At 51.8% G+C, this 12603-nt stretch overlaps 5 protein-coding genes across 5 annotated transcripts; 1 reads left to right on the forward strand and 4 right to left on the reverse strand.

Annotated features, from left to right (window-relative positions):
- Positions 1-759: 759 nt before the first annotated feature.
- Positions 760-1903, forward strand: COCCADRAFT_26476 (uncharacterized protein; the record flags this gene model as incomplete). Its single annotated transcript, XM_007714336.1, has 4 exons — positions 760-799; positions 905-1369; positions 1433-1595; positions 1651-1903. 4 exons carry the CDS (start codon positions 760-762, stop codon positions 1901-1903), a joined length of 921 nt encoding a protein of 306 aa, XP_007712526.1.
- Positions 1904-2335: 432 nt separating this feature from the next.
- On the reverse strand, positions 2336-4275 carry COCCADRAFT_96840 (uncharacterized protein; the record flags this gene model as incomplete). The annotated part of the gene is made up of 3 exons (XM_007714360.1): positions 2336-3394; positions 3448-3981; positions 4102-4275. 3 exons carry the CDS (start codon positions 4273-4275, stop codon positions 2336-2338), a joined length of 1767 nt encoding a protein of 588 aa, XP_007712550.1.
- Positions 4276-5070: 795 nt separating this feature from the next.
- On the reverse strand, positions 5071-6466 carry COCCADRAFT_96812 (uncharacterized protein; the record flags this gene model as incomplete). Its single annotated transcript, XM_007714361.1, has 2 exons — positions 5071-5802; positions 5852-6466. 2 exons carry the CDS (start codon positions 6464-6466, stop codon positions 5071-5073), a joined length of 1347 nt encoding a protein of 448 aa, XP_007712551.1.
- An 827-nt stretch (positions 6467-7293) lies between these two features.
- Positions 7294-8773, reverse strand: COCCADRAFT_96875 (uncharacterized protein; the record flags this gene model as incomplete). Its single annotated transcript, XM_007714362.1, has 2 exons — positions 7294-7938; positions 7991-8773. 2 exons carry the CDS (start codon positions 8771-8773, stop codon positions 7294-7296), a joined length of 1428 nt encoding a protein of 475 aa, XP_007712552.1.
- A 1340-nt stretch (positions 8774-10113) lies between these two features.
- On the reverse strand, positions 10114-12067 carry COCCADRAFT_96787 (glycoside hydrolase family 43 protein; the record flags this gene model as incomplete). Its single annotated transcript, XM_007714363.1, has 6 exons — positions 10114-10243; positions 10308-11332; positions 11401-11654; positions 11716-11857; positions 11941-11945; positions 11995-12067. The coding sequence occupies 6 exons, from the start codon at positions 12065-12067 to the stop codon at positions 10114-10116; spliced, it is 1629 nt and encodes a 542-aa protein (XP_007712553.1).
- Positions 12068-12603: the final 536 nt, after the last annotated feature.

Below are 12603 nucleotides of genomic sequence, written 5' to 3' on the forward strand. Positions count from 1 at the left end.
GTGAGATCAGCACTATAAAGCTTAAAAATGGGTGGCGTGAGGGTGGAAAGTGGGGTTGGCGCGATGCGGAAGCGTCGGACGCTAGCAGTCATACCACGACGTTAATCGCCCTCAGTATGACCGAACATAACGCCGCTCCAGCCACTCAAGCTGCCGTCCGCGGGCCATGAAGCCCACGGCCAAGTCGTCGAAACACTCGCAGCTCTCACCCATCGCCCATCGCCCATGTCTTCCTCGTCTCTCGAGGTCACCACAACGTTGATCTCTGCACCCAAGCACGGCACAATGGCCAGCGAACCACTCAAACCACGGCCGTCAAAGCGGGGGACGCTACAGCCAAGTCTCCATAGTAATTCCCGCAGTTGACGAGGTCACCCAGCGTCGCAGCTTTCAGCCGTTCTCGCCTTACTGCCCTAGGCTGGCCCGTTAGTCAGCCCTGCGATTGGAGGAGCACTGGCATGAGGTGTGATGCGACCAGTTCTAGGTGCTGCAATGTCGTCATGGACAACGAAGAAAAAAACGTCTGTGGATCGCAGCAATGACAGACTGACGGCATGACGGGATCATGGCATGGCACACATGGCCGCACATGGCCAGGCAACAAGAGATATAGTTCGAGCGTCCGCGCCTGGCTAAGGGATTGCTTGATCATCCTCCAGAGTTCACTAAAGTCTCTTGGTATCAGAACTAAATAACAGAAAAAGGCGATTGCAAAAAGTTGGCTCTTGTGTACCTCCAAGACACTATACTTTTTTCACAATGCAGCTTGAACGCAGAAACGATGTGTTCGAACACAATGGTATGTGGACATGCCATTTCGCAACTCGCCGCCCCTTTTCATGACCTGCAGTAGTAGTGCTGCAAGTAAAAGAAGTAACAACCTTGGCCTAACATGTCGTCTTAGGCAACACTGTCAATGGCCGCACCGCAGACATTGGCTTGACCACCCATGGCTCCAACTTCTACTTCTCCATCTGTGCCGTCATGACTGTGGCAGGCTTTGCCTTCGCAGCCATGTCGTACCGCATTGAGCGCCGCAACCGTCTCTTCCACTACATCACGTGTGGTGTCGTCTTTGTTGCAGCCATTGCCTACTTCACCATGGGCGCCAACCTTGGCTTCACTCCTATCGAGGTCGAGTTCCGCCGCAACGATCCAGTCGTTCGTGGTACCTACCGCGCCATCTACTATGCTCGCTACGTGGACTGGTTCATCACTACGCCTCTGCTTCTCATGGACTTGCTGCTTACCGCTGGTATGCCATGGCCCACCATTCTCTGGGTCATTCTCGTCGACGAAATCATGATCGTGACTGGCTTGATCGGCGCTCTCATTCAGAGCATCTACAAGTGGCCATTCTTTGTCTTTGGTAAGAATTCTATCCTTCTCCCTTTGATAAGAAATCATGTGATTTACTAACTCAAAACCACAGGCTGCGTCGCCCTCTTCTACATCGTCTTCCAGCTCACCTGGGAAGCCCGCATCCACTCCAAGACCTTTGGCCATGATGTCGAGCGCACTTTCTTGATGTGCGGCTCTCTCACCGCATTCCTCTGGATCCTGTACCCCATTGCCTGGGGCCTCAGCGAGGGCGGGTAAGTTCCCCATGCCTTCCAACTGGAAATTCACTTTTATTAACTCATTCACCAGCAACGTCATTGCTCCCGACAGCGAAGCCGTCTTCTACGGCGTCCTCGACTTCCTCGCCAAGCCCGTCTTCGGTGCCCTCCTCCTCTGGGGCCACCGCAACATTGACCCCTCTCGTCTCGGCCTCCAGATCCGCGACTACAACGACGACACTATGCTCCAGGAGAAGCGCGCCAAGGATGCTGCTGCCCACAACGGCCAGAACGTTGTTAACCCGCCTCACGATGGCCCGGCACCCGCTACTACTACTGTTTAAGTGAGAGAAAGAGAGAGAATCTGCGCTTTGCGATGGCGAAGATACCCCTTTGTTGTGCTTGGTGTGCACGATATCTTATGAATGTTTTTTGTCTTTTGTTATTTTTGTTTGAGGATGAATGTTAGTAATGTATCGATGGTGGGGGGGGGGGGGAAAGTAATGTTAATGTAATGGCGGATGTGGCGGGAAAGTGGGAGTGCGTATATGAGTTTGGATTTTTCTACGATACCATTACCAAGTTCTTAATTCAATCAGTCACTCGCTATAACATATAACTTGTCTGTCCCTTAAAATGATTCGTGCTTTGATATCATAGGATTAGTATACTTGGAACAAAATAGCCATGTGATAACTATATAAAGTGTATAGTTAAACATAACTATACAAAACATTATCTTACTTCCCCATACGGACTTGCTCAATTGGAACTGCCTACCAATCCCCCTTCAGCCCCTCCCCACCCCTCTGATACCGCCACGAGCCCCCCAACCCACCCATAGCCACAACCGTCATAAACGCAGAAATCAGAATCCAAACCAGCCAACTCAAATACGGCCCATGCTGCACGCGATCGAGCGGACTATTCGATTCCACACGGCGATCACTCTCCGCTTTCTTCCACGGAACCCTATACCCCAGTCCCAAGCCCTCGAGAATCTGTTCAGTCACGATTTTCGCACCAGCGAGTACAATCGGGACGCCCGTTCCGGGGTGGGTACTCGCGCCGACAAAGTACAAGTTATTAATAGTTGCGTGTTTAGTTTTGGGGCGGAAGCTAAGGACGTTAAAGAAGGAGTGGCTGAGGCCGAGGATGGCGCCGCGGTCGAGGTTGAAGCGGGACTTCCAGGTTGGCGGGGTGTTTATGACTTCGTCGATGATGTGGGGGGCGAGGTTTATTTTCAGGCGGGCTTCCATGGTGCGGAGGATGGTGTCGCGGGCGGTGGCGACCATGGAGTCCCAGTCTTGTGTTAGGCCGGCGGTGTGTTTTGAGCCTTTGTGCGCGTTTGTGCGCGAGTCTTGTAGGTGGCCGACTGGCACGAGGACGACGATGGAGTCGCAGCCGGGGGGTGCGGCCGAGGGGTCTACGCGCGAGGGGACGTTGACGTAGAAGCTGGGTTCGTCGGGGATTAGGTGCTTTTTGAAGATGCTGTCGAAACTGTCGCGGTATTCCTCGGCGAGAAAGATGTTGTGTGCGCTGAGTTCGGGGAATTGGCGGTCGAGGGCCCAGTAGAAGGATATGCTGGAGCATGAGGCTTCGCGTTTGAGGAGAGAGCGCGACATGGAGGATGCGGGCAGGAGGTTGTTGTATGCGTAGGTTAGGTCGGCGTTGCTGACGACTATGTCTGCACTTAGGGGTGCTTTGCTTTTGTCTTCGAATTCAATGCCTGTTGCGCGCTTTCCGTCTTCTGATAGTGTGATCTTGCTGATGGGACTGTCGAACATGTATTCGACGCCTAGGCGTTCGCCTACATCCACAAGTTTCTCAATCACCTGGGATAGTTAGTATACGACCACATATTTTTTCTGGTACAGTACCCATTTACCTTATGGAAACCACCAATGGGATACCAGATACCCTCTGCTAGCTCGGTATACTGCAACAAACTGTACGTCCCTGGCGCATCAAACGGACTCATACCCATGTACATACTCGCAAACGTAAACACTCTCCTCAGCCTCTCGGTCCAAAAGTATTTGCTCGCCCGGTACCAGATACTCTCAAACGGATGCAGCTCAATCAGATGCGCCAAAAAGTCCAAGCGCGCCATACTCAGCAGCGAGTAGAAGTTTCTCCTTAGCACATAAATGACCGAAACCTCATAGTGGCGATGGCTCTCCTGCAGAAATGATAGATAGCGCTCAAACCCCGCGGTGCCCTCAAACCGCTCAATTTCCTCTTTCATGACGGAAATATCCGTCGACAGCGTAAACGCCGTATCATCGTGAAAATGCACCTTGTAGTTTGGATTGCATTTAACCAGCTTAACCCCTTCTCCCTCAAGCGAAGTCCCTAGATCCTCAAACGTCTCGTGGAAAAAGCGAGGTAGAAGCAGTAAGCTCGGGCCTTGGTCGAATCTCTGTTTTTACGGTTATTATTCATGAGCTTTGATTCTTCCTTCAGTTTGGGTTTCCATTTGGTTCGCGTTTATCGCCAATTGGATTTAAAAATTGAGAAAAAAACGAGGAAAGAAACATACATATCCTCGGCGGTGAATCAAACTGCAGCGTCCACCAGAAAACTCATTCTTCTCTACAACCGTCACTTTGCAGCCCGCAGCGGCCAGACGCGCGGCGAGAGCTACGCCGCCAGCTCCCGCGCCGACGATAACAACGCTCGGGCCCGTCGCGCTCGCTGCCTTGTAGTCTCCCATCTCTTATTTACTGTTTATTCTATTTCTTTTTCCTGGTTCAAGATGCAAATCTGGTGGATCGACTTTTTGCTCGTCTTACAGGCTCGACAACGAACGGAACCGGGGTGTTTTGCGAATAGGTAAGGGTAAAAGAAAAGGAATCGTTGTAGCGCGTAAACGTGTTAAGGAAAGGGAAAGGATTAAGAAAAAAGGTCGCGCCACACACACACATTTGTTTCCCGCTCGGGTATTCCTGGATCGCTTCACCAAGTCATGACGTATACACAAAATCAGTTTAACAACAACTAGTCATGTATGCAGGCATTCGTTTCGGCATTGCGCTTTTGGCATGTGGAAATGCTTATTGTTGTTGGATTGAACGGATGGGGCCGTGCCAAAGAAAGCGTGGTTGCGCTTCTTGCTGAATGCATGCACATGGTTCAATTGGGTATGGAGCCGCACGTCTGGCTACTACTACTTACACGAACCGTAGTAGTTTGGTATATATATACTAGACCACAATCCTCGCGATAAGAATTTCTCAAAATAAACCTTCCAAAGCGATGACAGTCAAACATCTTGAGTTATTTCAGCAATCATTATCATCAATGTAGAGCTGTGGCGTGATTGACCTCGGCCACCACGGATGCCGGTCAGACAGCACCCCGCGCGTGGTCACAAGGTTTCGCAGCTAACTAACGACTTGATGAGACTTGGCAGCCAAGGAACATGGCGTTTACATACACCAAGCTGTCAGATCTGGGCAGAGATGTCGAGTCATGACCATTACATTAGAATTACACAATATATACACAACTAGTCGTCTCCACTGTAGATGCTAAGCACATCGGTCGAGTTCTTATACTCTGGCCCACAGAATTCCGTAAAGCCGCCAAAGCGCGTCTTCTTCTCCTGGATAAAGTCTTCGAATGCGGCCTTTGAGCAACTCTCACCCGGTCCATCCCCGCAAGCCAATTGCTGCGGATCCTTGTTGACGAGTACCCGGAAGTACTCGCCTGCATCGAAACCGTAGCTGTCACACGTCATCTTCTCGATGGCAAAGTTGGACAGGAAAGGCAGAATCCGTGATGAGCGCCAGACTCGGCCATGGTTCGGCCTGTCAAGAGGCATTGTGGCGTTCGGGTTGTTGACGCCGGAGTAAGCGCTGTTGTTGAACAAGCCCATTGCTACAGCGACCGTGGGAGGCAGCTCGCGGTGAGTGAAAGAGACGTAAAGATCTTGGTCGGCATCGTCGGAGAGCAGCACGTTGGCGGAAGCGTTGAGCCAGGGGAATCCCAGGGTACCAGCGAGCTGCTCGCTTGCATATCCGGTGTTGTAAAAGTACATGATGTCGTTCATGTACTCGAACGAAAGCCACTCGTCTTGAGAGAAGAGATCCAAGGAACAGAAAGGAGATGAGCCGCGGATTACAGTCTCATAGCCACATAGCTGCTGCATGCCGACAATGTCGCTGGCTGTGAAGTTGAAGTTGGGTGCATAGTCATTCAGACGGCCGATGATGGGCTTGGTGTATTTTTTCTGGTATTCCTGGGTATGGAATTAGTCGTTATCATATAATGTGCGATGTTATACATACCGACGACTGATCACTACCATAAGAAGAGCTGTACTTGGGGCAACCCTTGTATGGAGTCAAAGAATCGGCACCACGGGCAGCATCCTCGCGCACAGGGACGAGCTTTGTGCTGTTGCTATCAGCGACCAGGCCGTCAATAAAGGAAGACGTGCTAAGCTCTGTCCTCTCCGCCGTCGACGTCCACACGCTCTTGGGGTCCTTGAAAGATGGGTATCGCAGGCGAATATCAACACCCAGCTTGTACGACTCGAGCCGGCCAATGGACGTCAGGTCCTCGAGCTCCTCGTCCGTAATAGGCGATTGCCATCTGGCGAGAAATTCCAGCGGGCCCGCGCTGCGCCAGTTGACCGTCGTGTTCTTCAGCTTGTCGGTAAAAGGCTCAATGTACTCCTCGTAGTCGAAGTCGTTTGCGTAAATGGCAGCATGGCGGATGAGGTATGACGCACGCGTGACATTGCATCCCTGGGGTGGTTTGGGGTCGCCCTGTGGATCCTCAAAGTATGGTGCAATGCCAGCCAGATGGCGCAAAGGATCAAAGGAGGAAGAGGACGAGGAGCCTGCGGATACGCCTAGCGCGTTGGCAGCGACGAGGAGCGACACAAGAGCCGACTGCATGGTGAAAGTGTGGCTGCGGTGCGAGCCGTACCTAGACAAACAGCTGAGGCTGGTGCCCTTTTAATGCTGCGCGGAACCGCGTAACATGTCATTGTCATGTTGATCGTGTTCGAAAACCTGGCAGTGAAATTTGTTGTACTAATTGCCTGACTTGCATACAATGACGATGTTTCCCAGGCACGGTCCGAGAGAGTGGGGATGAGCTGGGGCCCACAAGATCAGCAATGAAGTCACTGTTGGACGGGGCTCTCGGGTAAGTTGTGTGTCGGGGGGAATCACGTACAGCGATGGCTTGATTGGTATCAGACGCGTCCCATGTTTAATAGGGAGAAACAGTCGGTAATATCACGTGTAACATTGTTGATGTTTGGTAAGTGTGGTAGCTGTCTTCACGTGTGAGCCTCCTACACAGCACCACTCCATTCACCTCCGTCGCGACTCCACACTTTGCATCTCTTCACAATATCGCTTCAAAACCAAGTCTTGCGGTTATTCGAAAAACAAAAATAAAAACAAAACAATAACAACATATACACTTGGAAAATTAGTAGTAGCTAGCACCCGGCGGGTCAAGCCCCAGCCCCACAACTACGTCAGCCACGGCCTCGACCGCCCCACGCACTGCCACTCTCCGTTCCTTTGGATCGCCAAACACCGCATGCAAGATCGGAATTTGAAGTAGAAAGACAACGATATTGATATTCGCCTCTACCAGCGCAAAGCCAGGAGCACCAAAAAAGCACCACCATCTCAAGAAGAAAACTCTCTCTCCTACTATGTAGAAAACATACACACCTCACACTAACCATCCAACTCACCAACCCTATTTACATTACACCCGACCTCCTCTGCAGCGACCGTACCTTCTGCTCAAGAACATGACAATCATTCTCCTTGCGGTGCAAATCCCTCATCAGGGCCTCCTTCTCACTCCGTAACGCCTGCATCTTCCCCCCCACATCCTCACGATAATTAGCATGTTCCTCCATCAGATTCTCCAGTCTCTGAAAATCCCATGAAGTCGGAGTAGCAGCACCCGCACCCGCACCAGCACCAGATCGTAACCGCTGAAGCTCGGCGTCCTGAGCGCGAATCTTAGCTTCGAGATCCGTCACCGTGCCCTTCCAGGCCTGATGCGCCGTCGTGCGGTTGAGGTGGTCGATGCCGCCGTTCTGCGAGGCGCCGAGTTGCTCGACAAGATCGGAGTTGCGCTTTTCGAGCTCGAGTGCGCGCTGCTCAAGGGCCGCGATCTTGGCTGCAGTAAAAAGGTCTGTAGTGTCGCGCCTCTCGAGAAAGCTGGACATGCGCGGCCGGTTGGGGCTGATGCGGCCGGCAGGTGATTGTGCTTGGAGACGTTCGAGCTCTCGGGTCTTCTCTGCGAGCTTGCTGCGTACGATTTGCACGTTGACGAGGTCTTCATCGCGGAGTTTCTGGGTGGCTTCGAGTTCGCGGCGGGCTTTGGCGAGCATACCCTGTGGTTTGTTAGTGGATGTGTTTTTGTAGAAAGGGCCATGTGGGACTTACTCGGATCTTGATGTTGTTCTCGACGTCTTCGTCTCGGAGGCTCCAGATGGCTTCGTGACGCTTCCACCAGACCTTCTTCTCCTCTTCAAGCGCTTTCAGGCGGTTCTTCATCTCCAGGAACTCCTCGGGGGTGACGGATGCAACAGGATTGGTCTGCTCAATGTGAATGAGCTTGGACATGAGGGCCGCGAGCTGCGACTCAAGAGGGCCAGGGACGTGTGGTACTGGGGGAGGGGGTGCAGGCTTCTCATTCTCGATGCTCATCTTGCTCATCTTGAGCACAGGGGGTGCTGCTGGCTTCTTCAAAGAGTAGGTGTCGTCTTCCTCGCCGTCCAGCGTTGAGGATCTCGATGTGGCATCGTCATCCACAGGTCGTTGTTGTAGCCTCGGCTGGTTGTGGAACTGCAGGTTTGTTGTTTGAGGAGGAGGCACAACCTGGGCTTGGACCTGGACTTGGGCCTGCATCTTCTGTGCCATGAGGTTGGCGGGAGATCCAGCTTGGGGCCTGTTCCACGCAAGCGGTGCTGGGTTATTCATCCTGGAAGGGTAATCCTGCTCGTCATCGGAACCCAAGTCGGAGTAGGCATCCGAATCGTAGTTCGGGGGTTCCGCCTGCAACTGAGGCATTTGCTGCTGCTGCTGCTGCTGCTGGGGCATCTGGGGCGTCGAGTTCATTTTGGGCGAGTGTACTGACAACGGCCGGGTTGCAGATTGTACAGAGGCGATGGAAACAATGGAAGGTGTGCGGTGAGGTGATGGCTTCGTGCGGTTTGGTGCCCACATATCGTGTCGGTATGAAAAAACAAAGGTAATAAAATATATATGGTCGAAAAGGGTGGTTTTCTTGTCGGAACGGTTGTGCAGTGGCCTCCCAGAAGCTGACTGCTATTTACAACGGCGAGCAAAAAATAAAAGAATCGAATTAACGAACAAAAAACACAAAATACACACAAAAGACGAACCAGCGGAAGCCGTTGAGAAGAGCGGTTTGAACCTTTTCCAAAATATTCGTTGCCTTGCCCGTGGGTTGGAATATAATATGTAGTCTGGTTTTGTTGCGTACCGTGTTGTGAAACCAGCCTGAGACGTAGGGCACCCGTGTAGCCGGATATCTGTGACGGGGGTGCGGAACGAGGGGTGGAAACTACAAGATAGCCGCTAACATAGTAGCAAGCCCTGACATTAAAATTTCCCAGGTTGATCACCACGCCAAATGCGTATGCGCAAAGCCCTCAAGGCTTGGCCTTTGAGCTGCGAACGGAAACAGAGAATTATAGTGGAAGGGAGGAGGGGGGGGCTGCGTTTGGTTCATGGGGGGGCATTAGTTGCGCGCTCCTTAAGTATCTAAACGCGCATGATTTGCGCCTTTGCACATTTTGTATGCGCGGAATTCGTAGGGAAAGAAACCGCCTTGCCATACTTTACTATTGACAATTCTTGATTGCCGTTGAAGAAAACCATACGAGTCAAAAGAAAAACTGTACCGCTGTCAAGAACCGAAAAGCCAAGATCTCGACATGTACTGACGTTAACCCCCAAGGCCACACAAAAAGGTGGCTAGTGCCAACCTCAACCCCTCATGAGGCTGAAACCCCTCAAGCGTCACGCCCGTATCAAACGCTCCTCTGGAGGCTCCCTCGCCCGCCCCGCCAAAAACGTGGAGTCGAGCCTCATGCACCTGCTGCCTCAGCCAAGCATGCCAGGCACGACAAAAGAGATTGGGGATCAGCGCTCCGAGGCTTGGCTATAGTACAGTCAAACTATACCTGTTGTTTCCTTTCTGACACTTTCCTCTTTGACACTTTCCTTGTCCCTTTCGCGATTGTCCGGCGATGCGGAGATGCTGACGGATCGAGTAGTAAGATCCTTGTTTGTTGGCGGTACCGAGTCAGAGGGGAAAAGGGAGAGGGAAGGGGGGGAGGGGAAAATGGTGTTTGGTAGAAGAGCGGTATGTAGACGGAAACGCGGCACCTGGTTATCACACAAGGGGGATTTCAATATGACTCGATGGAAGGGTTTTCCTTTTGATCTTCTTCAGGTATCTCAAGGGTGTGAAGCGTTTATCGCGAAAGAAAAAAAGGGGTGGGGGTTTCCTTTCCAAGACTTGATCTATGGAGTAACACTCAAACATCGTACCGGTCCGAACTGTGGTGGATGGGTGTGTAGGTGAAGTAATCAAACTGCGCTACCTTCTCTGTGCCATTCATGTCCGATGCTGCGACGCCTACAAATGCGCCTGTAAAACTGCCGTGTCTGTTGAAGGTTAGCCAAATCTGTCTTTCATTTCGAGACTGAATGAGAGAGATGGAAAACTCACGCTTGATGACCACCACACTCGTCACTCAAAATCGACGCATCGTACACTGGGCCAATGTCCTTCAGCTCCTTCTCGCCATCGAGCGCGTACTTGAACTGCAGCCGCGGGCCTCTGATACTAAGCGCCAACCTGACTTTGCCCTCTTGCGGAATCGAGACCGGCTCGGGAAACGGCATCTTGAGATTGCCATCAGGCCATGAAGCCTCGGAGCTCATGAGCAGCAACTCGCGCTTGCCATCAGAATGTGCAGTAACAGTCAAGTAGAAGAAGTTGAAGCGGCAGTAGTATGCCGTTAGTCCTGCAAACGTGCGCTCGTCGTCTGGCGCAAAGTCCACCACGGTCTCGGCATCGTAGGAGAAGTGCGTCTGACGGCGGGCGACAAGTGCTTGTTCGAACCAGGAGCCGATTGACTCTCGGCCCGTCAGCTGCAGCCCCGTTTTTGACAGGCGGAAGATGCGCTCGGGCTCGGGCGTGCGGAGCCATTGGAAATCCTTGTGCAGCGTGTCGGTGCTGGTGAAGTCATAATGTTGCGGCGACCAGTATGCCGTGTCGTCGCGCTCTGCTGGTAGATCCACGTAGAGAGATGGAACCGGTCCGTTCTTCACGTACAGCCAGTCGTCCTTGTCCCAGTAGGCTTCTTGAATCGCCGTCTCACGTCCAAGCACGCAGCGGCGCGCTTGCGTAGTTGGGCGTCCTGTTAGATGTACAATGTAAGTCTTGCCATCTGGCGTGTCGACAATGTCTCCATGACCTGCTCGTTGCAGAGCAGCGAGCGGGGCATCTTTGGAGGTGATTATGTGCTTTTGCGGATGCAACTCGTACGGACCCCATATATCACGCGATCGAGCAAGAGTGCAGGCATGGGTATATGCAGTGCCTCCCTCTGCAGTCAAGAGGTAGTACCAGCCATTTCGCTTGTACAGATGCGGTCCTTCTGGAAGACCAAGGTCTGAACCAGGGAAGATTGTCTTCCGGGGTCCAACAAGTTTTTCGGTTTTCTCGTCCCATTGTTGCATTCTGATGCCCTTGGATGCGGAACATATAGCGTTAGCATTGCTTTCCGCGAGGTTATAGATCTGGGCGGAAAACTAACCGAAAAGAATTGTGGACGCCTCCGATGATCCTGAAGCATATTTATAAACCACTTCTTTCCATCGTCATCGTGGAACAGTGAGGGGTCAAATCCAGAAGAATTGACATAGATGGGATCGGACCATGGGCCTTCGATCTTGTCGGCATGAACAATGTAGTTGGGGTTGTCTTTGAATGAGCCATCCTTGCGTTTGACATCCGTGTATACAAGCCAGAACTTCTTGCCGTCATGTGTCAAGCAGGGAGCCCATACACCTTTTCAGATGTGTTATTCCGGGCCCAATTGGGGGGTGAGGGGCTGAGTGGAAAGACGTACCACAACTGTCCGGGTCACCACGCATATCTAGCTGACTCTTTCTGGTCAACGGACGAGTAACGAGGTCCCAATTGGCAAGGTCCTTGGAATGGTGGATTTGAACGCCGGGAAACCATTCGAAGGTGGAGGTGGCGATGTAGTACTAAGATGGCCAACTCATTTAGTGCATGTCCTGGTATGAAGGCTGGAATGTATAGCCCTTGAATCGAATTTCGCACTCACTACACCATCTTATTAGTTCATTGTACTTCCCAAGATTCAAATAAGAGATTAACGTACCATCATCTCCAACCCTCAGTACCGATGGATCCGCATTGAACCCTGGCAGAATCGGATTCCTTACTAACGGCATCTTTGCTGTTTTGCTTAAACACTATATCTTGTTTTCTTTTTCTTGAATGCAACTGCGGACACCAGCTCTATTATCTATAGGCAAGCTAAGAAACAGATTAGCCGGACGCGAATTGGGGCACGCGGCGCTGCTCTTTTGCCGGCGCCTGTTTTGTTAGCACGTTATCGACGGTGTGGCCGGCTGACCCCGCATACGTACGGGACACAGACAAGGCAACGTAAACACAAGTCTCGAAAAGTTCTTGGCGACACCATATCCTTCATCTTCATTCGAAGACTCACATGATGCGGAGTGGAGCTGATACTTGTCCTTCGGAATACCGCATAGAGAAGTCCGTATGCGGTAATCGTAGTGGGGTAAGGTGAAGGTGGGGCAAAAGCTCAAGGCGTACATATGTAACAAGTGTACCGTCTGGACAGCAAAGCCATATGCCAATCGAAACATCTCATGAAACATACGATAAAGACGTGCAATTCACAAGATTGGTTTACCGCATCTGCATTACATTATCAACATCATAGCACCCACCAACCAAG

This window comes from Bipolaris zeicola (assembly GCF_000523435.1).
Source record: "Bipolaris zeicola 26-R-13 unplaced genomic scaffold scaffold_79, whole genome shotgun sequence".
Taxonomy (NCBI): domain Eukaryota; kingdom Fungi; phylum Ascomycota; class Dothideomycetes; order Pleosporales; family Pleosporaceae; genus Bipolaris; species Bipolaris zeicola.